The sequence below is a fragment of the Trichosurus vulpecula genome, chromosome 3, assembly GCF_011100635.1.
Source record: "Trichosurus vulpecula isolate mTriVul1 chromosome 3, mTriVul1.pri, whole genome shotgun sequence".
NCBI lineage: Eukaryota > Metazoa > Chordata > Mammalia > Diprotodontia > Phalangeridae > Trichosurus > Trichosurus vulpecula.
The window spans coordinates 276,422,390-276,449,562 of record NC_050575.1 but is presented as its reverse complement, the minus strand read 5'-3'; the positions used below and the strand labels follow the sequence as shown (position 1 = coordinate 276,449,562).

The following is a 27,173-nucleotide window of genomic DNA, read 5'->3' as shown; positions in this document are numbered from 1 at the left end:
GTTAAGGGGTCTCTCTTCTCTGTCATTGGCTCAAGCTTACCATTGGCTGTGTTCTCCTAATTTTTAAGGGCCCAGTGACTGGCACCCCGGTTCCATTTAACTATTTGCCATCAGATTACAGAATGGGATATTTACTTCAAAGATATATTAAAAACAAATGTACAAACATTTCTCTTTAGTTCCTTGGGGACATGATCCCCCTCCACCTAGCGTAGTTTAGAGTTAATTAGGCTTACGATTGAAGTAGCTAAGTGGCAAAGTGGATAAAGTGCTGGGCCAGGAGTCAGGAAGACATGAAGAGTAGGACATGACTTGAAAAATGACCAAACAACAACAGGCTCATATTTAGCTAAGTTTCTACACAGCCTTGGTCTCACCAAGATCAAGTTCAAGGCTGGCAGTGCCTGCTTCTGCCAGGATGAAGTTGCTGTCCCCCTGGTTTCTCAGAGTGTTTGCTGCTGGACTGGCTGCAATACCTGGCCTGGATTCATGAACTCCTGGATCCCTGTGGCTTATGCTCCCAAGCCAGCTCAGAAAAGAAACTGTGAAAAAGGCCAAAGACCCAGACCTGTTTTTCAGGGCCATAAGGCTTCAGTGGGAGAGAAGGAGGTCTTAAGATCTTTCCAGTTCGCCTCCTTCCTCAGACATTCAGCAAAAGCCACAAGCACACGCTGAGTCAGACCATTTTAAAGACGGAGAGAGTTGTGGCTATTCAGCTAATGGAGAAAGACTGCTCCTAGCCATGTGGCCAGTACAGATTATCCACACATGCTCTATGACTTCAGCCTCCTGGAGGCAGCTCCTCAATCTTCCACGTGTATGACTCCATTATGGTTGGTCTTGGCATGTGCCAACCTCAATTACACTTGATATTAGTTATTTCGTTGTTATCTTTTCTTCCCCTTCCTACCAATAACTTTCTTGTATTTTCACATAAAGCCTCACTTTATTGAACTTAGAAACTTCAGTATTATGTTTTCCGAAAGAAGAGTCAACTGAGTGGCTGATTTAGTGATGTGGCGGTGATATATCATTGTATCCTACAGGACAGTTTTGTCACCATCTAGGTTTCAAGCACCATGTTGCACAATTACCTGTTTGGATCCCTAGAGACTATAGACATGAAAAGTGCCTTTCATACTCCCACTGCTGGTCTACCTTCAATATATATATTTTTGGGGAATTGTTTAATGAGATGATGATCTTTCAAGATAGCTGATACTTGAGAATTTCAAAAGTAGAATACAAAATACTAAATACTTTAGCACTTCAAGTAGATCAGCTAGGATTTATAGATTATTTTCCATGAACTAAACCACCCTCTCACTCGGTAATATCAATTCATCCCAGGTAGTTTTGACTCTTAATTGGGCAGATTTTTCCCATTTCACTTAATTACAAAGTTCACTATGTTATATCAGTCAGGCTATTTGGGTGATGTCTACTTACTGATTTTAAATCTTTATTGATGTCTTTTATTTCTTATACAGCAGTCATTTTGTGCTCCTTCTCTCCTCCCAATTGAATTATAAAGACAAATAGTTAAGCAAAACCAACTTTTAAAAAGACCACTCTCAGCAAATGTGGCATTCCACATGTTTGTCCCTTACATATCTACCCAGAGGAGGGAGGCATTGTCTCGTGATCTGTCTTCTGGGACCTAGATTGCATATTCTAATTAATCTGACTTTTCATCTTGTTTTTTATTTACATCATTGTAGTCATTATGTATATTGTTCTTCTGGTTCTGTTCATTTCACTCTGTATCAGTTCATGTGGCTCGATGTGTTTTTCTGAATACCTCAGAGAAAAATCACGTTGGATAAAAAACCTCAGGTTTCTTTTTTCTTTTGGTGTAATAATCTGGGGACTAGGGAAGAGAATGGAGATTAATTCCTTTGAATTTCTATGTGGTGGTTGTTGCCCAATTTTTCCCCTAGGATTGGAACCAGGGTCCCAAGTAGCAGGGCATCAGACTAGGGCCTAAGAGAAGGTCCTGAAAATATCTAGAAATATTTGACATTGTATACAGTAACAGCAAATATTGTAATAATGATCACTATGAAAGACTTAGCTACTCTGATCAACATAATGATCCAAGACAATTTCAAAAGATTATGATGATAAATGTTCTCCATCTCCAGAGAGAGATCTGATGAACAGAGTTCATATTGAAGCATATTTTTTTCATTTTCTTTATGTTGCTTGCTTTTTATTTTTTATTTTTTGTAACATGGCTAATATGGAAGTGTTTTGCATGATTTCGCATGTATAATTGATATCATATCACTTACCTTCTCAGTGGATGGGGGAGGGGCAGGAGGGAGGAAGAGTTTGGAACTCAACATTTTAGTAAAATGAATGTTAAAAAGAAGAAGAAAAGAAACAAAGATTAAAAAAAAAAAGAAATTTGTTTGAACTACATCACTATGTAGCTTTAGCTTTAAATGCTCTCTCTCTTTTTTAAAGAAGTCCTGTTTTTCGTTGTTGCTATTTTTGGAGGGGGGAGGGCAGGGCAATGGGGTTAAGTGACTTGTCCAAGGTCACACAGCTAGTAAGTGTATCAGGTGTCTGAGGCCAGATTTAAACTCAGGTCCTCCTGACTCCAGGGCCCGTGCTCTTCTCATTGTGCTACCTAGATGCCCCTTTAAATGCTCTCTTGAGTTAGACTTTTAAATGTCCCATAGGCAAATAAAAAGGCACAATAATATATAAATGTGACATAATTTTAACAGACTTTAGTCGGACTTTTACCAGGCACTTCAAGAACTAGCAATTTATTCTCTGGTCAGAAGATGCTATTTTCTCTTGAGATACTGTGTTAACATCTCTAACAAAATATTTCATTTATCTTTCAATGTTTATGTAAAGAAATTAGAAGCATCAGATTTAACCAAAGCCAAAATATTGATGTTGATATTAAAATGAATCCATTTAAACCATATGCTCATGTATACAACCCTTACTTTGAAACTTACTGTTTTCCTTGGCCTGGGTAAAGAAACCCTTGTTGAATCACATTGGATGATAATTTTAGTCAAAAGAATGAATTTTCATAATGTAGTATGAATGATATGTATAGGCATCCTAATATTTGATGATAAAATAAGCTATAGGATATTGATATTTTCACTTGACCATGAATAAATGGTAAGGAGAGAAAGCAGAAATTAACCCACACAATATTTCCATTTTGTCAGTGTGTTTCAGTGATTAAGTAGTTGAACTAACAATGTTCATTGATAAATTTACTATTATTGCAGATGTCTTTTCTGCCTTTCAGTTATAGAAAACCTTTTGTTTATTAATTTTCAGAGACTGCAGGGAAAGTGGCATCGTAACAAAGATATTTCAGGTAGACTATGAGCCAACAAGTGTGACTTCTTTTCAAGAAGACAATGATGAAAATATTCTCAAAAACTTTGACAATCAGGCAAGTTATAATAAAGGTAGTCTCCAAGTCGTGATTTTTTCCTTTACAACTCCATTTTAATGTCAATTTCTTTCTATTCCTAATATTAGCAGCATAAATCTGACCTTTGTTACTATATGTCTTATAATCCACCTTGCATACCAACTCCTAGATTGATCTCCTTACAGTATCACTTAATATTACTTCCCAGTTCAAATACATTCCTCATCACACAAAGAATAAAGTCCAAATGACTAAGCCTGACATTCTAAGTCTTCCTTTTTGTGGGTCCAGACTATTTTTCTAGCCTCACCTCTCACTACTCACCTATACCCGACTTATACTGTAACCAAAATATTCTACTTACAGAATTTTAGTTGATAGTTATTCTTTATATGAAGTCAAACTTAAGAACTAGTTGACCTCAAAAGCCTTCTGCTCTTGCTTCAATCTAGAATCACAAATGCCTTGCCTTCCTTCATTCTGGATAGCAGCACTTTCTGGGACTTATCTGCTTATGGCCATGAAAGATCCTTAAAATCATGACAGAAGGCAGACAACTCTTGCCCTTGGTTTTGTCAGTGTGGCACATATCAGATCAATCTCAAAAGATCCAGATCAGGAGCAAGAGCACAAGGAGAAGCAAAGTCCAAGTATATAGTCAAGGTCAAGATTCAGGCTCCTTCTGGAGAATGAGGCAGAGACTAGAGTCTGGACATTGTGACTGATATCTTCTCATTTGATACAGATGTGTTCACTGTGTAGGTGCACCCCAATTAACCTGATAACCCAAACCCCAACTTTGTGGTTTCTCTCTGAAATAACTAATATGTGGCTTACATGTGGCCCATGACACTTCTTAATGCAGCCCAGACCAGATTAAAATATAATTCAGAAATATTTAACAAAATTAATAATATTTTTAAAAATATAGATAACATTACATTTTAAAACTACATCAGAATGTGGCCCCAGGGATCCTTATGTGTGGATTAGTGGCCCCTACTTCTATTTGAGTTTGACACCACTGATTTTGGCAGTCCAGTGAAGCCTTAATGGACCCCTTCTCAGAATGTTCTTTGTTGCCTATATTCATTAATGAAAATAAAGATGTAACATTTTTTCCATCCAAGTTAATGGACCTTATGAAACCTATCTATGGGCTCCCTGGGGGTTGTGCATCACAGATTAATAACCCTTGGTCCATACTAATTGTTTTCTCCACCTCTACTATTTGTGGCATCTTGCTTTTATGTCTAGCTATCTACCACATTGGTCTTGTTGAGAGCTAGTCTTGATTCTTCTTGTTCCGCTCTGCCCTACTGTCTTCATGCCTTGGTAGAATTAATATAAACCTCTTGGTTTCAATATAGTTGGTGTGATGTACAGAATTTTTAAACTGTTTTTTAAAGTTGTTCCATATAATTTGCCTTAGGTAATTTCAAGTAGCAGGTTTTAACTATTATTCTTTTCCTATAGTAACTTTTAATTTTATATAGTAAAATGTTAGGTACAATAGAATTATTGATGTACAATCTTTTCACTCTTAGGAATGGAAAAATGGAATCTTAGCATCAAAGCTTGAAGAAAGAGATATAAATGTTGAAAACAAACCTGGTCGTAATGCTGGAATTAAATCCCAAGGTATGATATGATATAATTAAGACTAGGTCTAGCATTGCAAAGCCATAATAATTCATTCATTCCTCATATAAACAAATATGGGAATAATGCTCAGAAAAGAAATTTCTACTTTTGAGTCACACGCTTAAATTCACCCAGGACTGTACTTTTTCACAATTGCTATTTTAAAGAAAAGATACAATGGTGATGGTCCTTCATTAAAGATAATTTTGTGACTATGTATAATTATTACTGTTCATGAAACAATGATGTATTGTCATTTTAGACTTCAAAGGAGAGGCTAGAACAGAAAATAAATCTTTATGAGTTTGTCTTTTCCGCAGAAAGTCCAATGGAACCCCCATCTCGCCAAGCGGAACCAATTTTTACACAATCCAATTCTCAGTCCCAGGTAAAAGAAACATTTATGGTTCTAATTTTTAAATTTCCTATTACCTTAACTGTTTATAGTACTTCACATGTCAGATATTTTAAATAGTACAACAAATCACTATTGTAAAGTACTTTCCTATACCCAAGATTTGGATGTACAGCTATACTCTATTAATTCAGACTCTGTTAATTTGCAGTTTGTTATGATTACCCAGGGTCTTTGATGAAGTTTGCCTTTACATAACAACACAGTTCAGTTCAAATATTTATTACCTACTATGTTTAATGCAAAGCTTTTCTTCCATAGAGAATACAAACTAATAGTGAAAAAAATGTTTTTGAAGGATTGCATTAAATGCTTAATTAACAAGACAACCTTTTTTCTTTATTAAATACTTCCTAAGCAATATTTACAATTAATATGCTTTTAAAAATCATCCTTACTTATTCTTTTAAAGAAGTCCCTTACAGATATCTATTATTTAATATATTGTCAGTTTAGGGGAGCGCAAGCACCTGTGGCCAGGGATGTGGCTAGGGATTTTTCTTTGTATTTCCATTGTTTAGGACAGTGCCTTGTACACAATGAGTAATTAATATTTGTTGATTTTATTTGTATGTACTTGAAAGTAATAAATTGTACTTTATTAAAATTAGTCTGTAATGCATACCTAAGTAATTCAAAAGTGCCCACCTACCAATCATTCTAAAATATTGAGAATGTGGTTCTGTGAGTCATATCATGTTCCTGTCTATCTAGTGACATGTAGTTATCTAATTGTACAGAAAGCTTATAACATTAACAGTATCATTGTCCTCCCAGTACCAATTATTACTGAATTTTGCTGTGAACATTTGTGCTTCTCTCTCTTGGTACTTCAAGCATCTGTGATATTGGTTGGTGTGGGTCTTCATGAATATGGAACATAGCTTCTTTATGGCTTAGTGGAATGTCTTTGAAACTGTTCAAAACCTTCATGCACTTCTGTTTTCAGAAACTTAAACATCTTTTTCTTCATTCCTTTAGCCAAATGATATCTTCTTTTCTAGGCATGTTGGGTGTAGGTATGGGGAGTGGGGGTTAAGTTTCTTGTCTTTTAATTTTACCTGGTTCTGTGTCAATTATATTTTTTCTCCCTCTGTATAAAGCTGTAATATTCTACGTAAATCAGATAAAGAACTGTATGATTGTGCTATCATTTTTGAAGACTATATAATTATAGCTTTTTTGTTTAATTCATTGAAATAGAATGACCATTTCCATGCTAAATATGAACTTATTTTCCTTAGTAGTTATTATATTATTTACTTAGGCAACAACAGCTCCAGCTCTCTGGGGTGACTGCCTTTCTAGCTTGATCATCTGAGATATTTTTATTGTTTTTGTTACTGTTATTGAACTGCAAAAGATAAGCAGTCACCCTTATTCATCAAGGACACCATCACTAAATTTTCTTTTCTGAAGACATAAAAATTCTGTTTCTGGTAAAAACAAAACAAAACAAAACACCTTCATGCACTTGTGGCCAGACTGGCAACGACGCACTCTTATCGCTCAGTGAGACATGCCCGGCGATAACAGACACATGGAGTCCATCACCAAGCTTGTATTAAAACCCCTTCCAGCTTGGTAGGACCTTCTAGATCTTATACTGCGGAATAACCTTTTATAACCAGTGTGCCACAGAGAGGCACTGGAAAAGGACATTAGTGTAGGTGTCTGTACTTTTCAAAACAATAATATAAGTCTCTAAGGCATAAGAACATTCTGACAGTCCTAACTTTCTTACTCTCACCGTAGTTGTAATGAGAGTACACCTGGACTTGTATTTCCTATTCAGATGACCTAAAATGATCTCTTATGTGTACCTGTGATCTCAAGACTGCTCAGGACAGTAAAGACATGCTATCAGAGAACAAACTATTGATGTCCTATGATCAAGCTGGCTCCATCTAATCACCTGACTTTTTGGATTCTGGACCCTTGTTTTCCCTGAGACCTGGTGTTCCCTTTTCATCCCTGCCTTGGCCTTCTGTTTCCAAGTCCATTGGCTTGTTCCTCAAAACTGTAGCTCAGACTTCCTTTTCCTTCCTCTGCTTGTCTCTGGCCATTGCTATCATTCGGGCAGTTCAGTTCATCAAACATTAAGGGCAAAGCACTGTGCTAAGTGTGGGAGTTATAAAGGCAAAAGTGAAATAATGCATCCCTTCAAGGAGTTTGCATCCCACTGAGGTGACAGTACGTATAGCGATAAGTATGGTGCAAAAGACATCAGGTGGGGAAGCAGGAGGTCAGAGGGAGAGGAGATAACAAGACCCAGGGACAGTTGAGGAGGAAGAGAACACTAACATCTGGGGGGAGGGGAATCCAGGAACACTTCGTGGAGGAGGGAGCAATTGAGCTGAGTCTTTTGTAAGAATAGGAGGACTCTAAAAGACAGAAAAGTACAGCACAGTCTTAGGGGCTAACTCTGTGGATGCACAGAAGCAGAACTTGGCCTATGCCCTGTGGAGGCCAGTTACCATTCCAGTTTGGCTGAAACAGAGCATATAGAGGGCAGTCATGTGAGATAGGAATGTGAAGAGGTTGGAGCTGGGTTCTGGAAAGCCTTAAATTCCAAATGAAGGAGTTTGCAATAGGGAACCACTGAATATTTTTGATCAGGGGAGTGATAGGATGATACTGATTTGTAAGGCAGTGGGCACCTTCCCACTTGAGGTTTTCAGGCAAAGGCCAGGTCACTACTTATTGTCCAGATTGTAGTGGGTTTATTTCCAGATATGGGTTCAGCTGGATGGCCATTAAGATTTCTCGCAACTTTAAAATAAAGTGATTATGTGATTAAAAAAAAAGTCCCTACCCTCTAGGCAGGGGGGTTGGGGAAGACATACAATTTATGCACGTATTAGTAAATACAAAGTACATAATAAGTTAAAAAAAAGTGATTTCAGGAGTGAGAATGTACCAGCAATGGAAGGGATCACACATGGCTGGGGGTAGGAGAAATCACCTGAGGTGTACTTTAAAGGAAACTAGGGATTTTTTCAGAAGAGGAGAGAGTGCACTCCAGATCTAGGGGTTCATCTGTCTGTCTTCTCATATGTGACACTTTAAGTTATGTCTCAATTCTCACATCTTCATTTTTCACATGGGATAATTATCTGTTTCAGGTCTAGAGACATCTATTTTCCTTCTGCATATCTATAAGACTTACCTTACCCAGCAGGTTTTTGGCAGAGCTATTACTTAAAAATGAAAAATATAACAAAACAATATCCAAAAAACCAAATCAAAGCAACAAAATGAAATGAACACCCAAAGTCCAAATTGCAGGAATGTAAGAGGTCAGGGTCTGTTAGAAAAGTTATTTTTCCCATTGTTGTCCTTCAGGTCAATGAAAGGTTTTCTCCAATCTTCCTCAAACGTGGGCCTACCGAATTATACTTTGGCAAATTGGTTCTAATAACACACTGATGACTTTATGGTAGCTCATGGCATTTTAGTAGCTGTCAAAGAGACATACTTACATTTAAGCCAGAATGTATGAGCCATGACTATGGATGACACAGAAGCACCAGGAAACTAGAACACCATGTTTCCAGAGAGCAACAATGAGTTAAGTTGCTTCACATTGATTTATTTCCTAAATTTCTTTGGGATAAAATCTTTGAAAATCAGATATTGGTAAAGCGTTTTAATACTAAGCTACTGGCTACTTAATTCAGGGCATTTTTAAAAATCTATTTTATTCATCTTACATATAACATTCATTTCTACTTATACCACTGCACTCCCACCCCCTCTGCACCAATACTGAACCTTTCCTAGGAACAAAGAAAAACCAATTGAATAAAACACCTAATATAGTGCCAAGCTATGTCTGAAAACATGTGTAACATTTGCCTTATAATCTCCACCTCTCTGATAAGAGGAGAATGCTTTGGTCCATTATCTCTTTTCTGGGCACAAGATTGGTTTTTATAGTTACTTGGAGTTCAGCTTCCTTTTAGTATTCATATCATGTACATCAGTCATTAACCACATTGTTCCCTGCTTCTATTTGCTTCAGTCTGCATCATTTCATGTATCTTCTCAAGTTTCTCTGAATCCTTCATATTTGTTATTTCTTGTTACCTAATGATATTGAATTATATACTTGTTTGTTCAGCTTTCCCGGCAATTTATGGGTACACTCTTTATTTACAGTTTTTTACTACCACAGAAAGGGCCCCTAAGAATGTTTTCGTATAGGGGGGGCCTTTATTTCTGCAATTGCAGGCCTAGTAGTGGGATCTCTAGGTCAAAAAGCATTTTTTAAAAATTGTAAAATCGGGCAGCTAGGTGGCGCAGTGAGTAGAGCACCGGCCCTGGAGTCAGGAGGACCTGAGTTCAAATCCGGCCTCAGACACTTGACACATGTACTAGCTGTGTGACCTTGGGCAAGTCACTTAACCCCAATTGCCCTGCCAAAAATGCCAAAAAGCAAAAAAAAAAAAAAAAAAAATTGTAAAATCTCTTCCTCAAATGTAGACATTGTATTTGCAATTGAGCTCTAGTCAAATGTTCTAAAGCTATACTTGGAGTTTTGGGCTAAGATTATTTTATGATTCCTGTACTTTTTTTTAGATGAAAGGATCTAAAAGAATTTTGCATTCAGCCTGTCTTCATATTGTTATGCTAATAGAATAAATAAACATCTCTATTTGTTTAGCTTACTAATTCACCATGCATGAATGGCCAGAAAAGGCTGATCGGTGCCCAGGTCCTGAGAATTAATAAAGCAACAAACTTTTTCAAGTAAGTAGAGCTTTTCTCTTTGTTCTTAGCTTTTAGCAGTGGAAAAGGACAATGGCAAACTTGAGGGAAAGATACAACAAAAACATCATTTTGTGATACTTAAAACTTATTATAGTTTTAAATAATTGCCTCACCTATAAAAGATCCTTTGTTGTTGTTCAATCATTGTTCAGCCATGTCTGACTCTTCATGACCCCATCGGAGGTTTTCTTGGGAGAGATACTGGAGTGGTTTGCCGTTTCCTTCTTCAGCACATTTTATAGAAGAGGAGACTGAGGCAAACAGGGTTAAGTGAGAAGCCCAGGGTCACACAGCTAGTAAGTGTCTGAAGTCACCTTTGAACTCAGGAAGATGAGTCTTCCTGACTCCAGGCCTGGTACTCAATCCATTGGACCACCTAGCTGCCCATAATAGATCCTACTTAGTGCTTAAATCCTTTTTTTTTTTTTGGCACTGAATGAAAAAGCATTTTACAAGAACTTACTGTGTGCCAAGCACTATGCAAAGCCCTAGGAATAAAAATACAAAAGAAAAGACAGCCCCTGTCCTCAAGGAGCTTCTATTCTATCTTTTTCACAATTAATTTTCACTGTTACCTCTTCTCAATTGAAAAAAAATTTTTAATTGTAACAAATATGCATAGTCAAGCAAAACAAATCCATGCATCACTCATGTCCAAAATACATGTTTCGTCCTATTAATGCTGGGGAGCTAGAGTACTTTAAAGGTTTTATCTAACTTTCTAATAGGGAGGTAGTAATAGAAATCATGCTCATTTTAAAGAAGAGAATTTGAGGTACAGTAGAGGCAGGGTCTTAGCCACATGAGGGCATTCATTACCCTATCTGGAGGTACTTCCAAGGCCTAGGTATATTTTTTGCATTTTCTTTATAACAATTTATGGGGCTCACTAATCCAACGTTGCTGTACATATCCCTGTAACGAAAGCTAGTTATATGCTCGGATTGCTAAGTAAGTTAGTTGCTGAGATAGAAATGAAGCCTAGGACAAACTCCCTTTAAGATAAAATGAAGTAGTGTCCTGTACAATGGTTATTTGTAGTAGTGTACGGTTCTTGCTTTAAAGGAGGTAAGTCATGAAGTAGACATTAGATTGACAGCTCAGGAAATTGATGTTGAGGATCCTAGAAATCAGAAACTGACCTCATTTGCCAGGGGTTTAATATCACTTGTCAGTATTCTGAGGGTCTTTGGAAGATTGTGTCTCTTCATGTGCAGAAAGATATAGCAAAGCAATTAACCATATGACCAAAATCTGATTTAGAGCTTTTCAAACAAAAGAATTCCTCTGTTTTGAAATATGTTTATTAACACCTAAACCCTCTACTTCACCAGTTACATAGACTTAGTAAAAACATATTATTGTGTTTTATTTTTTTTAAATGAGAAGCAGTAAAAGGAAAGATCTGTGGACTTAGAGTCCAAATACCTGGTTTGGATTGCACACTCCCCCCTGTCCCAAAGGTTTATGTGAACTTGGACAAGTCTCCTAAAGTCTGGGAGCTTCTGTTCTCCCATTGGTCTAGTACAGATGAAAGGCAACATAGTATAGTGAATAGAGACACAGCCTCCAAGATTTAGGGCTTTAAGTGGTTCTGCTAAGTCTGCTGGCTGCCCTAGTGAAAGCATTTACTTCTCTCTGTGCCCACACAACTGAATTGCAGAGCAGGTGTGTGTGTATGTGTATGTGTGTGTTTGTGTGTGTGTCTATTGTGGTTTGTCCTTGGTTCTCAAAGAAAACCATGATATCATAGAGATGATGACATGACTTGCAATTGAATTGATTTGAGTGAGGGAGGGCTGTGCAAAATCACCAGCCTCACTTTCTCCCCCAGAGCCATTTGGATCCAGTGGCTAGATATCAGTCAGGATGACTGGAGATGGCCCAGCAAATCTGTATTAGTAGAGAGAATTTTCTCAATGGGAGTTGTCTATACCAATGAAATCACAGCTGGTCATACCTCCCAGAAATCAGGATAATAATAACAATTGCATCTCTGTCTTACAAGGTTTTTATGAGGAAGATCCTTGCAAATTGCAAAAGCTCTCTATAAATGTAATTTATTATTATTGTGAATAGTAATGTTAATTTCTAGAGATTTTTTTTAAAGAACAATAGACTAGTCACCTAAAGTTTATGGCTAAAGATTGTTCTAGTAATTGCAGATGTCATTATAATGTTCTTTTATTGAGAGCTAGACACCAAGAGCAAGAGTAGCATTTTTCTTAATCATGTTAATGAAGATTTATTATTTTTCAATTTAGATTATAATCAAATTTTAAGGTAATATCTTAATGAAGATAAAAGTTATTTCATTCTTAATTAATAAAGCCAGTGACAAAAGCATTTTCTTATCTTTTTCTCTGGACTTAGTACAAACATTGAAACAATGAGGAACCTGAACTCATGGGACACTAAGAATATAGTTGCTATCTATTATGAGCTCCCTCTTCTCACCTATTCTCCACTTCAAAACCCTCCTCCTTTAGTCTGTGAAAAGGTGCCTTTCTCTTCTCCAACGCTGCCCTGTCCTCTTGTGCCCTTAATCCTCTCCCTACCTTTTACACTGAGTGTGGCTCCTGATGGTCTGACTGTGGTGTGTTGTGTAGTCTCCAGTGGTGTGTTGCTTTGCTAATCTTAGTGTCTCTCTCCTGGTCACTGCTCCTATCTTTAAGGTAAGGCAAGCTTCAGTACGTTGGGATACAGTAGCTAGAACCTTCCTCTGATAAGGACTGACTGACAGTTTTTTGCTCATAACCACCATAGTCAGCTAATTAAAAGCCAGGTATCGTGCCCCCAGTCTAGGTCTTTTTTTTCCTATCTGGGCAGAAATCAAAGCCTTTTCTTACAGATAACTATCTAATGGGTTTTGGCCCTCTTCCATATTCCCAAGATCATCCCTGACTTAGCTTCATATTAATTTGAGCCAGAATAAAAGGTAGATTAAGGAGATAAGGTCAATGTACTCCATCCTACTAGCCCACATTCCTGTCTTCATTGTACATATCTGTTAGGATATAAGCCTCAGTGCTTTGATATAAAATTTTGGCCAATGAACACCTTAATCTCCCTATGTCTATTTTGAATGCACAGTTGTAAAGTTTGGAAAAGGTTATAGATTTAGTAAAAACATTGTAAAAGTATCTTATGACCATGATTGCTTATTTTTTCATATTCTTAACATTGAATCTTAAGATACATTCAACTAATAGACCCTTTTTTTCAGGTGTTCAAATTGTTTAACTACTCGCCCATGTGACCCTTTTACTCTTTTCTGTCAAGAATGTGGTACTCCTGTTCCACCTATATTTGGTCAACACCATCCACCCCCAGAAGGAGCTCAGGTGAGAAAACTGAAAACAATCTTTTATTTATTCATTCTTTATAGATAGTATCAGCCAACTGCATGACTTAATATTAAGAAACTATAGGTTTCTTATACCTATTGTAGCCTATACCTGTTATACTCTGTATATTTCTTATGCCCTTCTTATACCCGGTTGGAAAAACCTGTTTTTGGAACCATTTTAGTGTTTGTGCTCCTTACTGAATGTTTGGTATTTCTTTCTTCTGTTTGTTTGTTGGTCTCAGGTGATGAAAAGATTTGAAATGTCAATTTTGTCTTAAGCATCCTTCATCATAATATTACATGAAAGAAAAGATATTCCTGCCCAGCGTAGTTTTTAATTCATAATATAAATATAATAAAGAAAAATATTCATGAGTCATAAAAGCTTAGAATTGGAAAGGTACCTGACAAGTCATCTACCCCAACCTCTTATCTAATACATGCATTTATTCTACAGCATCTCTGACAAGTTATCTTTCAGCTTCTGCTTGAGCACCTCACTCACTACTTTATAAGGCAGTTTTGGACCATTCTAGTTATTATGTAGGTCTTCCTTATGTTATGCTGAAAACAGTTTCCATCTAGCTTTTTCCAGCTAGCACTAGATCTTCCTTCTGGATCTACAGAAAATATGTCTAATGCCTCTTCCACATGGGCTTATCCAGGTCTTCAAACATCTCTCGTTTCCCCTAAGTTTTCTGTTCATCAGGCTAACCTTTCTCCATCATTTCTCATATGATGTGACTCTGAGCAGCTTTACTATCCTGGTCACCATCCACTTTATAAGATACAGTTTTCTAAAACAAGATTTTCCTAAAATCTTTCCTGAAACAAGAACCCCAAAGGAATCACACACACACACACACACACACACACACACACACACACACACTTCCAGTAACAGTCTAATCAATGGTATATAATCAGTATTAAATAAAATACTGATCATGAATGCACATATCCACAAATTACCCTACTATATAGAAGAAGTAGCTGAATTTTGAAAGAAGCCACAGCTTAACTTTCATATCTGACAGAGGAAGCTTTGCCTTGAACATGTTGATTAGATATCAGTAATAACTAATCGTTCAGCAAGTAGGTATTTAACACCTGCCAGATTCTGCCTTAGGCACTGAAGATGCAATGACAAAACAAACAGTTCTCCTCAAGGACCTTGTCTTTAGTCAGGGGAGATAACATATATATAAGCATGTATGAAGTAAATATAATAAATTCAGAATTGGGGGAGAGTGAGGGCCCTTGGAGCTGGTGCAGGGAGTGGATCAGAAAAAGTTTCCTCTGGAAGGTGGTGCTCCAGCAGAGCTTTGAAGGAAAAATGGGATTCTAAGACATAAAGATGAGTGCATTCCAAGCTTGAGGGGTGAGGGTGGTGTCAGCCAGTGCAACAAGAAAGGAGATGGTATGTCACATTTGAGGAACAGGAAGAACAGTTTGGTTAAACCATAATGTGAGGGAAGGGTAATAATGTATAATACAATTGGAAAGATAGAGGCTAGATTGTGAAGGACTTTAAAGGCTAAACAGAGGAACTTTGATCCTAGAGGTAATAGGGAACCGTTAAGAGTTTATTGAACAGGGGAGTAACATGGTCAGACCTATACTTTAAGAAAATCACATGTTGTGGGGAACATGGACTGGAGAGGAGGGAGACTTTGAGTCAAGGGGATCAGTTAGAAGGCTATTGAAATGAGAGGTAATGAGTTCCTACACCAAGGTGGTGGTTGTGTGAGCAGAGAAAATGGAAGGGATATGAGAGATGTTGTGGAGGTAAGAATGACAAGATTGAGATTAGCTTGCCCTTAATTTTTTTTTAGCCTAGTGCCTCATTAAACTTCCTCTTTACATCAGCCCTCTCTCTTCCATAAATCTCAGCTATTACATTTGCTTGGGAGGATATTGTAAAATATCAGAGTTCCTTAATTGATTGAGTTGTACAAAATGAAGTGAAAGGACCAGCGCTGTTGCATATAAAGTGACAGTCCCTGAAAAGGCACCTGTAGGTCCTTTGTTTAATTGATGAGTGATGAGTAAAGAGTGATGAGTAAGAAACACTTAGTTCTAGAATTGAGACACAAGTCACTTATAGGTTCTGAACGGACATCTTAAAATGTACTCTTTTTAATAATTATTGTAGCTTATATTTATTTAGTGCTTTGAAGTTTGATCCTGACATCAACCCTCTGAGGCAGGTATGATTATTATTGCTATTTACAAATGGAAAAACTGAGGCCCGGAAAAGGCCAGTGACTTGTCCAGACTCACATCCAGGAGGTGTCAGGATTTGAATCCAGGTCTTCCTGTCTCCAAGTCTAGTGTTCCAAATACACTGCCTTTCTGCTTACTGTATGAGATCATTTCAAATTTTAATGAGATCATGAGTTTACTCTGTTTTAACTCCCAGGAGGTGGTGCTGTCTCTGTTCCCTCCTTCTACTTCAGTGGAGGGTGTAGGCTCAGCTCCCTGCTCGAAGTCCCCCTCTGGTTAGTGGCTGATGTGTTCTGGCCACTCTCCTTTGCTCCCAGCAAGAACCATTGCCTGCTCCCTGTCCCATTTACTGGACATAGTACTTTTCTGTCAAGCTTCCATCCTGGTACAGCAGAAGGAATACCCCAGGATCTCTCTTTCTGTTCAAGAATGCTGCACCACATAAGGAAGCCTCTCCTCTGCAGTCCTTCTTTTATAGAAATTTGCTCAAACCCAAGTCCTTTTCTTTCTTTCTTTTCTTTCTGTCTCTCTTTCTTTTCTTTCCTTTTCTTCCTAGTTTTCAACATTCACTTCCATAAGATTTTAAGTTCTAAATTTTCTCCCCCTCCCTCCCTTCTACCTTCCCCAAGACAACATACAATCTGATATGGACTATACAAATACATTCATATTAAACATATTTTCACATTAGTCATGTTGTAAAGAAGAATTTGAACCAATGGGAGAGACCGCGAGAAAGAAGAAACAAAAAAAAAAAAAGAGAGAGCAAATAGTATGCTTTGATCTGCAGTCAGACTCCATAGTTCTTTTTCTAGATGTGGATAGCATTTTCCATCATGAGTCTTTTGGAGTTATCTTAGATCCTTGCATTGCTGAGAAGAGCTAACTTAGATAAGAGCTAACTATCAAAGTTAGTCATCACACAATGTTGCTGTTACTGTATACAGTGTTCTCCTGGTTCTGCTCACTTCACTTAGCATCAATATATGTAAATCTTTCCAGGTTTTTCTGAAGTCCACTTGCTCATCATTTCTTATGAAACAACAGTATTCCATTACATCCATATACCACAACTTGTTCAGCCATTCCCCAATTGATGGACATCCCCTCAATTTCCAATTCTTTGCCACCACAAAAAGAGCTGCTATAAATATTTTTGTACATATGGGTCCTTTTCCCATTTTTATGATCTCTTTGGGATACAGACCTACTAATGGTATTGCTGGATCAAAGGGTATGCACAGTTTTATATCCTTTTGGGCATAGTTCCAAATTGCTCTCCAGAATGGTTGGATCAATTCACAACTCCATCGGCAATGTATCAGTGTTCCAATTTTCCCACATCTTCTCCAACATTCATCATTTTCCTGTTTTGTCATGTTAGCCAATTGTTTTGTTAGCCAGAGTTGTTTTGATTTGCATTTCTCTAATCAATAATGATTTAGAACATTTTTTCCAGATAGCTTTAATTTCGTCATCTGATTACTGCCTGTTCATATTCTTTGACCATTGGACCAGTTGGGGAATGACTTGTATTCTTATAAATTTGACTCAGTTCTCTATATATTTTAGAAATAAGGCGTTTGTCAGAGACACTAGCTGTATAAATTCTTTCCCAGTTTTCTGCTTCCCTTCTAATCTTAGTTGCATTGCTTTTGTTCATGCAAAAACTTTTCAATTTAATGTAATCGAAATTGTCCATTTTGCATTTCATAATGTTCTTTAACTCTTGTTTGGTCATAAGTTCCTCCATTCTCCATAAATCTGACAGGTAAACTATTCCTTGCTCTCCTAATTTGCTTATAGTATTAGCCTTTATGTCTAAATTGTGTACCCTTTTTGACTTTCGTCTATGCCTAGTTTCTGCCATACTATTTTCCAGTTTTCCCAGCAGTTTTTGTTGACTAGTGAGTTCTTATCCCAGAAGCTGGAGTTTTGGGGTTTATCAAGCAGTATCACTATAGTCATTGTCATGTGTACCTACGCTATTCCATCGATCCACCACCCAAATGCATTTAGTAGTATTCCTTGCCCTTCGAAGAACTTTTACCCTACTTAGAGCTGGGGTGAAGGTAGGAGCAGAATGATGCATATGCAAATAAGTAAACATGAAGTGGAAAGTAAATACAAAGGGTTTTCATTTGGGGGTTAATCAGGTTCATGTAGGAGATGGCCCCTGAGCTGAGCCTTGACATGAACTAGAGATTCCAAGAGCATTCCAGGGATGGTGGAACAGCCTATAAAAAGTTACAGTGGTGGGAAATGAAAGGCCAGGCTCTGGGAATAGTATGTGAAGGAGTGTAATAGGATATTAGTTTGGAAAGATAGGTTGGAGCCAGATTTTGAGGGGTTTTAAATGCCAATGAGAGGAGTTTGCAATTTAACCTAGAGGCCATAGGAAGCCACTGATGCAGGGGAATGGCAGGGTCAGGAATGAATGAATGAATGGATGGATGAAAAGAAAGCATTTGTTAAGTGCTTGCCATGTGGTAAACACCAGGGATTCAAAAAACAAAAGCAGAGACAGCCAAGCAGCTGGTGAGGAGGCTCTGGTGGTTGCTGAGGAGGTTATGGAGGTGACCAGACTGGAGGGGACGATATTTGATATCCTTGGCCCAGTTCCCACTCATGCTATTAGTGGGGCTGGCTCCTTCTTACCCTCAGAGTTCTAGGGGCAACCCTAAGGGGCCATGGGGTTTCTTTATCACTGCAGGCTAGAAAGGAAGAAAAGAGTAAAAAATAAAATCGTATATATACATGTATATGTGTGTGTGTATACGTATGTATATATATATGTGTGTATGTGTGTGTATGTATACCTATATATTTTTAGAGATTTGACATTTGGTTTCAGGCAGAAAATCCACTTAGATTAACAAGGCTTATGAAGATGAAAAAACTGCCACCACAAATATTTTCACTTCTGTCAGCACACGTACCCTGTAAGATATGTGTAATTTTGGAGTAACATACTAGTCTCAAACAAATTAAGTTAATGAACTTTGATATAATGAAGTCAATTCCATGACTCTTGTTTGGCAGAAAAAGAACAGCTGTTGATTTTCTGTCAGGTATTAGCTAAGCTGTTAAGTGAATTTGAGTGGCATTTAGAAGTGATTAAAACAACTGTGCTTCTAACACAGGTTTAATTTTTAAAAGCTTATCTAGAGGTTAAGATGTCAATTTCAAAAAATGATTTTTGGATAAAAAACATGCCTGCTAGGCATTCTTCATAAGGACAGAACACCATGCATCACTTATTTTTAAAATCCATTTCTATGGTTTCTTTTGGGTTTGGTTTTTTTTTTTTGGTAGGAGTATATTTCATCAGTGAAGAGTACCATGAAAACTCTTCACAGTATATGTGCCTAAGGAATGTTGGAAGTAGCTTTTGTAAACTTTAAAAAAAAAAAAGAACCCAAGACCTATTTTTCCTTTCAGTATTTTGAGTACTTTTTGATTTCTTTTTGGTTCTTGCTCATTTCATATATTTGTTCAAATATGCCATAGACTATTTATGTTGGGTCAGTGATTTTTATTTAATTTTCAGTGTATATTTCAGTATCCAGTTGTTAGTGAGAACAAAAGATTCCTAAACTAAAATAATTTAGAAAGAAGTTTATTAAGTTGCCCATCAGAGGGGAGAGCCAAAAAAAGGGGTGGCTTACAACCCCCCGACCCAGTATATGTAAATTATACAATATAAAGGATTCGAACAAAGGAATAAGGAAACAGTAGCTGGTTGGCCAGCATGGAGGCAGATTCCAGGTAAGACTTGTGGGGTACTTGATATGCTTGAATCTTCAGATCTGACTGTGTTTCTGGTCAGCATAATCTGAGTTAAATATTAACCAAATATGGTCTGTAAATAACTGATCTGGTTTCTCAGCCACAAAGGGCTAGGTACAATTACGGAAGCAGATAACGAGGTTAAGGTTTAAAATAATGAGTCCATGGAGGCATCTCCTTCACTGATCATCTTATCAAGAGCTTGATAGAATTCCTTTAAAGTATGATAGGGATCAGATTGGTTGCAACTCAGTCAGAGGGGTGAAACTGGGTAAACAAACGTCAGGATTATATGTACCAGGAAACAAGTGCCTCTCCGAATACATGAAGACTTCTCAGAAATTGAAAGAACACATAGGGTCACATATTTCCTAAAAGGTTAAAAAAAAGATAAATTCATTTTTCCTTCAATGTCATAAAAGTTGAACAAACATAGTTAAACAGAGTCATAATCTCCTATATCCCTTAGGGAACAAACAGAGTTAAACAGACTCCACAGGTAAACTCAGGTTACAGATTAAACCACCTTTCATCCATTTATTTCATCTAGGCCCTTGGCTGTCTCATGGAGCCGTCTGATGCTTAGAAACATTCTCCCTGGAAATTCTGGAATAGGCCTCATTCCCAAGGCAGTTGTAGAAGGATATTCCTCTTAAATATTGTTTTTCATTAACTAGTTCAAACAGTAAAAATCAGTTCAAACCTTAAGGAGAGAGCTTTATACTTGTCTTTTTGTCATTGTTCTTAATAGAAACATTTGAAAGCATACAGTCCAAAATTGTCCTATCTACAATAAAAGAAACTGAGGCAGAGCTCCAAGCCAGTAGCACTTTATTAAAGGATCCATAGTCCCCTCTAATGGAGTGGAATTCAGATCTTCCTCATGATATGCGATGTCCCCTGTCCCCAGATACCCAGATACACAAAAGAAGCAAAGTAAAATGCAGTTTCATAGGTTGATAGACCTTGATTCTCCAGGAGAGCCAGAAATGATGCATCACTATGGATAGTCACAGGATGAGCAAGGCAAGGGTCATCTCCACTAAGTATTCATAAGATGGTCCCCTCCTCATGTTGGGCAAGAGAGGGTGGTCCAGGGGTACAAAAATAAGTAGAGGGACTTTCCATATCATGTCATAACATTCCACCTATGTTGGACTTGGTCACAGTGATTAAGCAGAATATGGCAGAGGTCTAGAGCCCTACCAGCCTCTCACCCACATTAGCTTTGGTACTATAGGCCAAAAGGGTGGAGGTCCTCTAGTCAGCATTCTTGTGGTTAGGCAAGCGAACTTTACAACAGGTTAGTGAACTTACAGGTTGTAGGTTAAAGTTTGGGGCCTATTGTAAGAAAGAATTTATCTTAATTATCCCTAAATACAATGCGTATGAATATGTATTACTAGATATAATTCCTATATTTATATTAGTTGCTTAGACTGACTAAATGTATGTTAATAGATATGCACATCAGTATAATCACTACCCCTATGAAATCACACTAAACAAATTAATACTGGTTGGAGTAAAATAGGGGTCTAATTAAAATCATCTATCTCAAAAGCCAGTTATATATATGTATGTATCTCAGTTCTTAGAGAAAACAATTTAATCTTGTTTTTCTCAAAGTGGTATTTTACTACATTACAATTTAAAACTTTTATAGCTTTATCCCATCACATTTTTGTCCTAATTGCCCTATCTACCTTTTGAGGATATAATATTCTCAAATCACCTAGAAAGAATGAGATATTTTAAGGGGCTAACCTTATACATGAATATATAACTATTGTTGACAATAAATTCAGAATAGTAAAATTAAAAACAGTAAGATCTTTCATATTTGCAACCAATTATAGTAACTCAGAGAGCTGTAGCATTGCAACAAGAAGATTCTTCATGTATATAAACTTTTATAATTTACTTGCCTTTGTTTAGAAATTTCCTATGAAAGGAAAAAGATGGACATGGTTATAACAATATTGACTGACTTAAGTATAAAGCTTCCTTAACTCTGAGTGCAGATAAAAGCCATAGTTTGCCTTTATTTTGGAATAGCTAAGCATATAGCAAAGTTCCACACTATTCACAGGGTATCATAGCCACTCAAAATTAACCAGGAGGGAAAATTTCCTATTCAGAAGGAAATAACACAGTGGAGAAACTAAGTCAAGAGGATCCTACCTTCACCTATACAGGGTTATCCTCTCAACATTACCAGGCACAACATCTGCCTGACAGTTCTCAGACCATACTCCCCTTAAACAGCACTTGGCTTTTCCCTTACATGATAGATTATTGACTCAGTGAAAATTCAGGCACTCATACCTGAAATAGAAAAAAAACTCAGAACAACATCAAATTACAATCCCAAGAGATTTTGCCTCACTAAACCACAGTTTAGGCATAGCTATTATTTTTTTCTCATGTTGTCTCATTAACACTTAGCAATACATATAAGCCTAATCTTGTACATCCTTGCTAGTTCAAATCCATCTTGGAACACACATTCAGCTTTAGAAATTAAGAAAATTATCACAATCTATGATTATACACATATAGCGAATACATAATAGTTCATTCAAAACCCAGAAAAATAGTAGCTACTGTAGGCCTTGAGTCTGATAGATCTCCTATCTGAAAGTATAACATATTAAACCCTAACACCAAAACAAAATCTTTAGATCTGAGATCTGTTGATACTAGGTTGACTCAAAGATGTAACTTGCATAACTGCTATTCCAGGTGTACTTTTATAATTTTCATAAACAATGGCTAAACAATCTATAAGATAAAAATCACTCTTTATAAAATAAATTCCTAAGTCCCTCTACTTCACTTATGGGAGATCCTAGTTTCTCATTAAACCACTTCATTATTTTAGAACTTCACAACATTCTTTCAGCAACTTCTTCCACAGAGTTAATGAGATATATGACTTTAGTAAATATTAAGATCTAGGAAACTGAAAATCTGTCAAGTCCCTAAAGAACTTCTCAGATATTTACAAGGTCTGTGGCATTTTCCCCAACTCTAAATAATTACAATATTATTCATTTTAGGCAAAATATACCCAATTAAATTCTTGACAGGTTTTTAAAATCATAATGGCAACAGTCTCTATCAAAAGAAGAGTTAATTTTCAAGTAATAAAATTGGATTACCCTATAGGTATGATTTCAAATTAACAACACTTCTTATACAACAATTTCCCAAAAATCACAATACAAGAAAAATTAGGAGTCTAATAGTAACATAAATAATATTACAAATTTTTAAATGTACCACAAAACTTTTTGCCAGTCAAATAACATCAATTCCATTGAATCTATGCCCAGATGATCTTACATAGTAAATCACTTCATCTATCAATTTGGCATTCTATACTAATTGCATCAAAAGCAAATATAGAATACTTATACTTTTAATTCTTATTCATGCAGTTTCTAAATATCATCTACATGTCATTTTATTGCCAAATATCAAGTATATTTTTTAAGATCTGATCTTCCTATAGAGGATCAGACATCAAAATTATCTTTAGTTTTATATTAGTTTTAGGACAAAATAAAATAAAATCTGAATTTACAATCACAGATGGTATCAGTCAAAATTTCAGTTATCTCACGGACTATTAGCTGCCAGCACCTCAAATTATACAACCCACATTTACAGCTAAGATATTAGATTACAATTACAAATTTAACCTCTAAGTAGCTTATAATACCATATATTTCTACAATATAGGAAAAAAATATTATCCCTTTCTTTACTTTTCTGACTTTATCTCTGTAACCCCAATCTGGCAAGGGCTGAAATGACTTAGAAAAAGTTTTGTGGTGCAGGGTTTTTTTTTTGTTTGTTTTGTTTTTGTTTGGTTTTTTTCTTCCTAAAACCTTCTCTCTCACTGAAAGTCTGAAGTGGGAGTGTAAGTCCCTGCTTACTGGGATGGAGAGTTTAGCATCAGGTTATAGAAAACTGAGAGAATTGTTTCAGGTATGAAATTTCACTAATCTTCCCCAGATTTTTAACTCTCTGTATACAGTTTTTGATTTTTAATTTTTTTTAATTTTCAAATTTATCATTTATTTATTTTTAACATTCTTTTCTTTTTAAATTTTGAGTTCCAAATTCTCTTCCCTCTACTTCCTCCCCCACCCACTGAGAAGGCAAACAATATATCAGTTAGACATGTGAAACCATGCAAAATATATTTCCGTATTAGCCATATTTTTTAAAAAGCAAAAAAATAAAGAAAGTGAGAAAATTATACTTTAATTTGCACTCAGAGTTCATCAGTTCTCTCTCTGGAGGTGGATAGCATGTCTTCATCATGAGTCCTTTGGAATTGTCTTGGATTGTTGCATTGATCAGAGTATCCAAGTTTTCCACAGTTGATCATCATTACAACATTGCTGTTACTATGCACAGTGGTATCCTAGTTCTTCTCACTTTACTTTGCATCAGTTCCTATAGGTGTTGCCATGTTTTTTCTGAAACCACCCCCCTCATCATTTCCCATAACACAGTAGTACCCTATCAAAATCATATGCCACAACTTGTTCAGCCATTACCCAATTGATGAATATCCCCTCAATTTCCAATTCTTTGCCAATACAGAAAGAGCTGCTATGAATATTTTTTTACACCTAGATTCTTTTCCCCTTTTTTTGATCTTTTTTGGGATGCAAACCCAGTATGTTGGTGAGTCAAAAGGTATACACAGTATTATAGCCCTTTGGACATTGTGCCAAATTCTTTTCTAGAATGCTTGGATCAGTTCACAACTCCACCAGTACTTCATTAGTGTACCTCTTTTTCTCTTTTCTCCTCTAGCATTTGTCATTTCTGATAGGTGTGAGGGGGTACCTCGGAGTTGTTTTCATTTGTATTTCTTTAAGCAATAATGATTGAGAGCATTTTGTCATATGACTGTAACTATTTGATTTCTTCTTCTGAAAACTGCCTGTTAATATCCTTTGACCATTTTTCAAATGGGGAATGGCTCTTTTATGAAATTGACTCAGTTCTATGCTCAGTGTATATTTGAGAAATGAGGTCTTTCTCATCAGAGAAACTTGCTGTAAAATTTTTGTTATTACTTCATTGTCTATGGTACCTTTTAGCAAAATGTGGTTCCCCCAGTTATCTCTTTTAATTAGGTCTATTTTTGCTTTTGCTTTGTCTAAGATCATAATTGCTACCCCTGCCTTTTTTACTTCACCTAAAACATATTAGATTTTACTCCAGCCCTTTATTTTAATTCTATGTGTGTCTCTTCTGTTTCAAGTATGTCTCGTGTGAACAACATGTTATTGGATTCTGGTTTCTAATCCATTTTGCTATCTGCTTCCATTTTATGGGTGAACTCATCCCATTCAAATTTACAGTTATGATTACTTAACTGTGTACTTTCTTCCATCCCATCATCTTCAAGTTCTTCCTCTCTCATATTATCCTGTCCTTCTTTAAAAGCCTTTTTTGTTTCTAACCACTGCCTCCTTTGATCTACCCCCCTTTTTATCACTGCCTCCCATCTCTTATCCCCTTCCCTTGCTATTTTCCTATTGGGTAAGTTATACTTCTGTACACAACTGAATGTGTATATATATATATGTTTTCCTTCTTTGAATCAATTCTAATGAGAGTGAGTTTCAAGCATTGCCTGCTCCCTCATTTCCCCCTCCATTGTGAAAGCTCTTCCTTGAGTGCCTCTTTTAAGTGAGAAATATTCCTCCATTCCACCTCTCCCTTCTCCCTTCTCCCAGTGCATCCCTCTTTCTCCCCCTTCATTTTTTTGAGATCATTCCAACATAATCAACTCGTACCCATGCCCTCTGTCTATGTGGACTCCTTCTGATTGCCCTAATAATGATAAAGTTCTTAAGAGTTACATGTTTCATCTTTCTGTATAGGAATGTAAATAGTTTAGCTTTATTGAGTCCCTTATTATTACTCTTTCATGTTTACCTTTTTATACTTCTCTTGAATCTTGTATTTGAATGTCAGATTTTTTTTTGAATGTCAGATTTTCAATTCAGCTCTGGTCTTTTCCTCAGGAATGCTTGTAAGTCCTCTATTAATGAAAGAACCATATATTCTCCTGAAGGATTACACTCAATTTTGCTGGGTTGGTGACTTGGTTATAATCCTAGACCTTTTGCCTTCTGGAATATCATATTCCATACCTTCTGCTCCTTTAATGTGGAAGTCACTAAATCTTGTGTGAAACTGACTGTGGCTCCACATTATTTGAATTGTTTCTTTCTGGCTGCTTGCAATATTTCCTTTTTGACATGCCACCTGTGAAATTTGGCTATAATATTCCTGCGAATTTTCATTTTGGGATTTCTTTTAGAAAGTACTTGGTGGATTCTTTCAATTTCTATTTGGCCTCTGATATCAGGGCAGTTTTCCTTGATAATTTCTTGAATTATGATGTCTAGGCTCTTTCTTTGAATATGGCATTCGGGTAATCCAATAATTCTTAAATTATCTCTCCTTGATGTATTTTCCAGGTCAGATGTTTTTCTGATGAGATATTTCATATTTTCTTCTTTTTTTTCATTCTTTTGACTTTGTCTTATTGTTTCTTGATGTCTCATGGAATCATTAGCTTCCACTTGCCCAATTGTAATTTTTAAGGAATTATTTTCTTCAGTGAGATTTTGTCCTCTTTTTCCATTTGACCTCCTCTACTTTTTAAGGAATTCTTTTTTTCAGTGAATTTTATGACTCTTTTACCATTAGGCCAATTCTGTTTTTTCCCCAAATTTTATTATTTAATATTTTAGTTTTTAACATTGATTTCCACAAGATTTTGACTTACAAATTTTCTCCCCATTTCTATCTTCCCCCCCACTCCAAGATGGCATATATTCTGATTGCCCCATTCCCCAGTGAGCCCTTCCTTCTGACACCCCACTCCCCTCCCCAATCCTCTTTACCCTTACTTTCTTGTAGGACAAGGTAGATTTCTATGCCCCATTCCCTATATATCTTATTTCCCAGTTGCCTGCAAAACAACTTTTTTTTGAGCATCTGCTTTTAAAAGTGTATGAGCTCCAGACAAACTCATCAGACCTCCACCTCAGTATTACAGACTTCTCCTATTACCTCTTAAGTGTTTTTAGGCCAGAAAAATTCTCACCCTGAATTTTCATTGGCTCTGCCACTCCAATATCTGATTAGAAGTGTTATTTTAAAGTTGTTTGGAGGGGAATGTTGGGAGAGTTTAGCTGGGTGGCCGCCTCTAAGCTTCTATCTTGGCTCCCTGGCTACATTTTTTTACATCACAATCTTTCTAGCTGTATTTTCTCCTGAGAAATCTTCCAAGGTAGTAGAATCTATAAACAACACTAGGCATGACACTAGATTAAGATTTTTCTGAGAAGCTCTTAGGAAGGGTAGAGAGAGAGAGAAAAAGAGAGGTTTCCTACTCTTGGGGCTTGAGCACTTGGCCCATGAACAGCTCAACCCTGGTCAACTGTTTATTTTGACTCCTACACATACTAGCTTCTCTCCTTAATAAACGGTCATTTTAAGTGAATGAATGTGGGTAG

The 27,173-nt window shown here is 36.6% G+C and overlaps 1 protein-coding gene across 1 annotated transcript in view; it reads left to right on the top strand.

The window, feature by feature from the left end:
* The window catches only part of DZANK1 (double zinc ribbon and ankyrin repeat domains 1), a 132,609-nt gene that overhangs the window by 11,126 nt on the left and 94,310 nt on the right, over positions 1 to 27,173 (top strand). Inside the window, exons 3-7 of the mRNA XM_036751307.1 lie at positions 3,316 to 3,433; positions 4,963 to 5,056; positions 5,380 to 5,447; positions 10,141 to 10,226; positions 13,474 to 13,591. Of these exons, the coding sequence (XP_036607202.1) occupies positions 3,316 to 3,433; positions 4,963 to 5,056; positions 5,380 to 5,447; positions 10,141 to 10,226; positions 13,474 to 13,591 (484 nt within the window). The remainder of the gene's footprint in view (positions 1 to 3,315; positions 3,434 to 4,962; positions 5,057 to 5,379; positions 5,448 to 10,140; positions 10,227 to 13,473; positions 13,592 to 27,173) is intronic.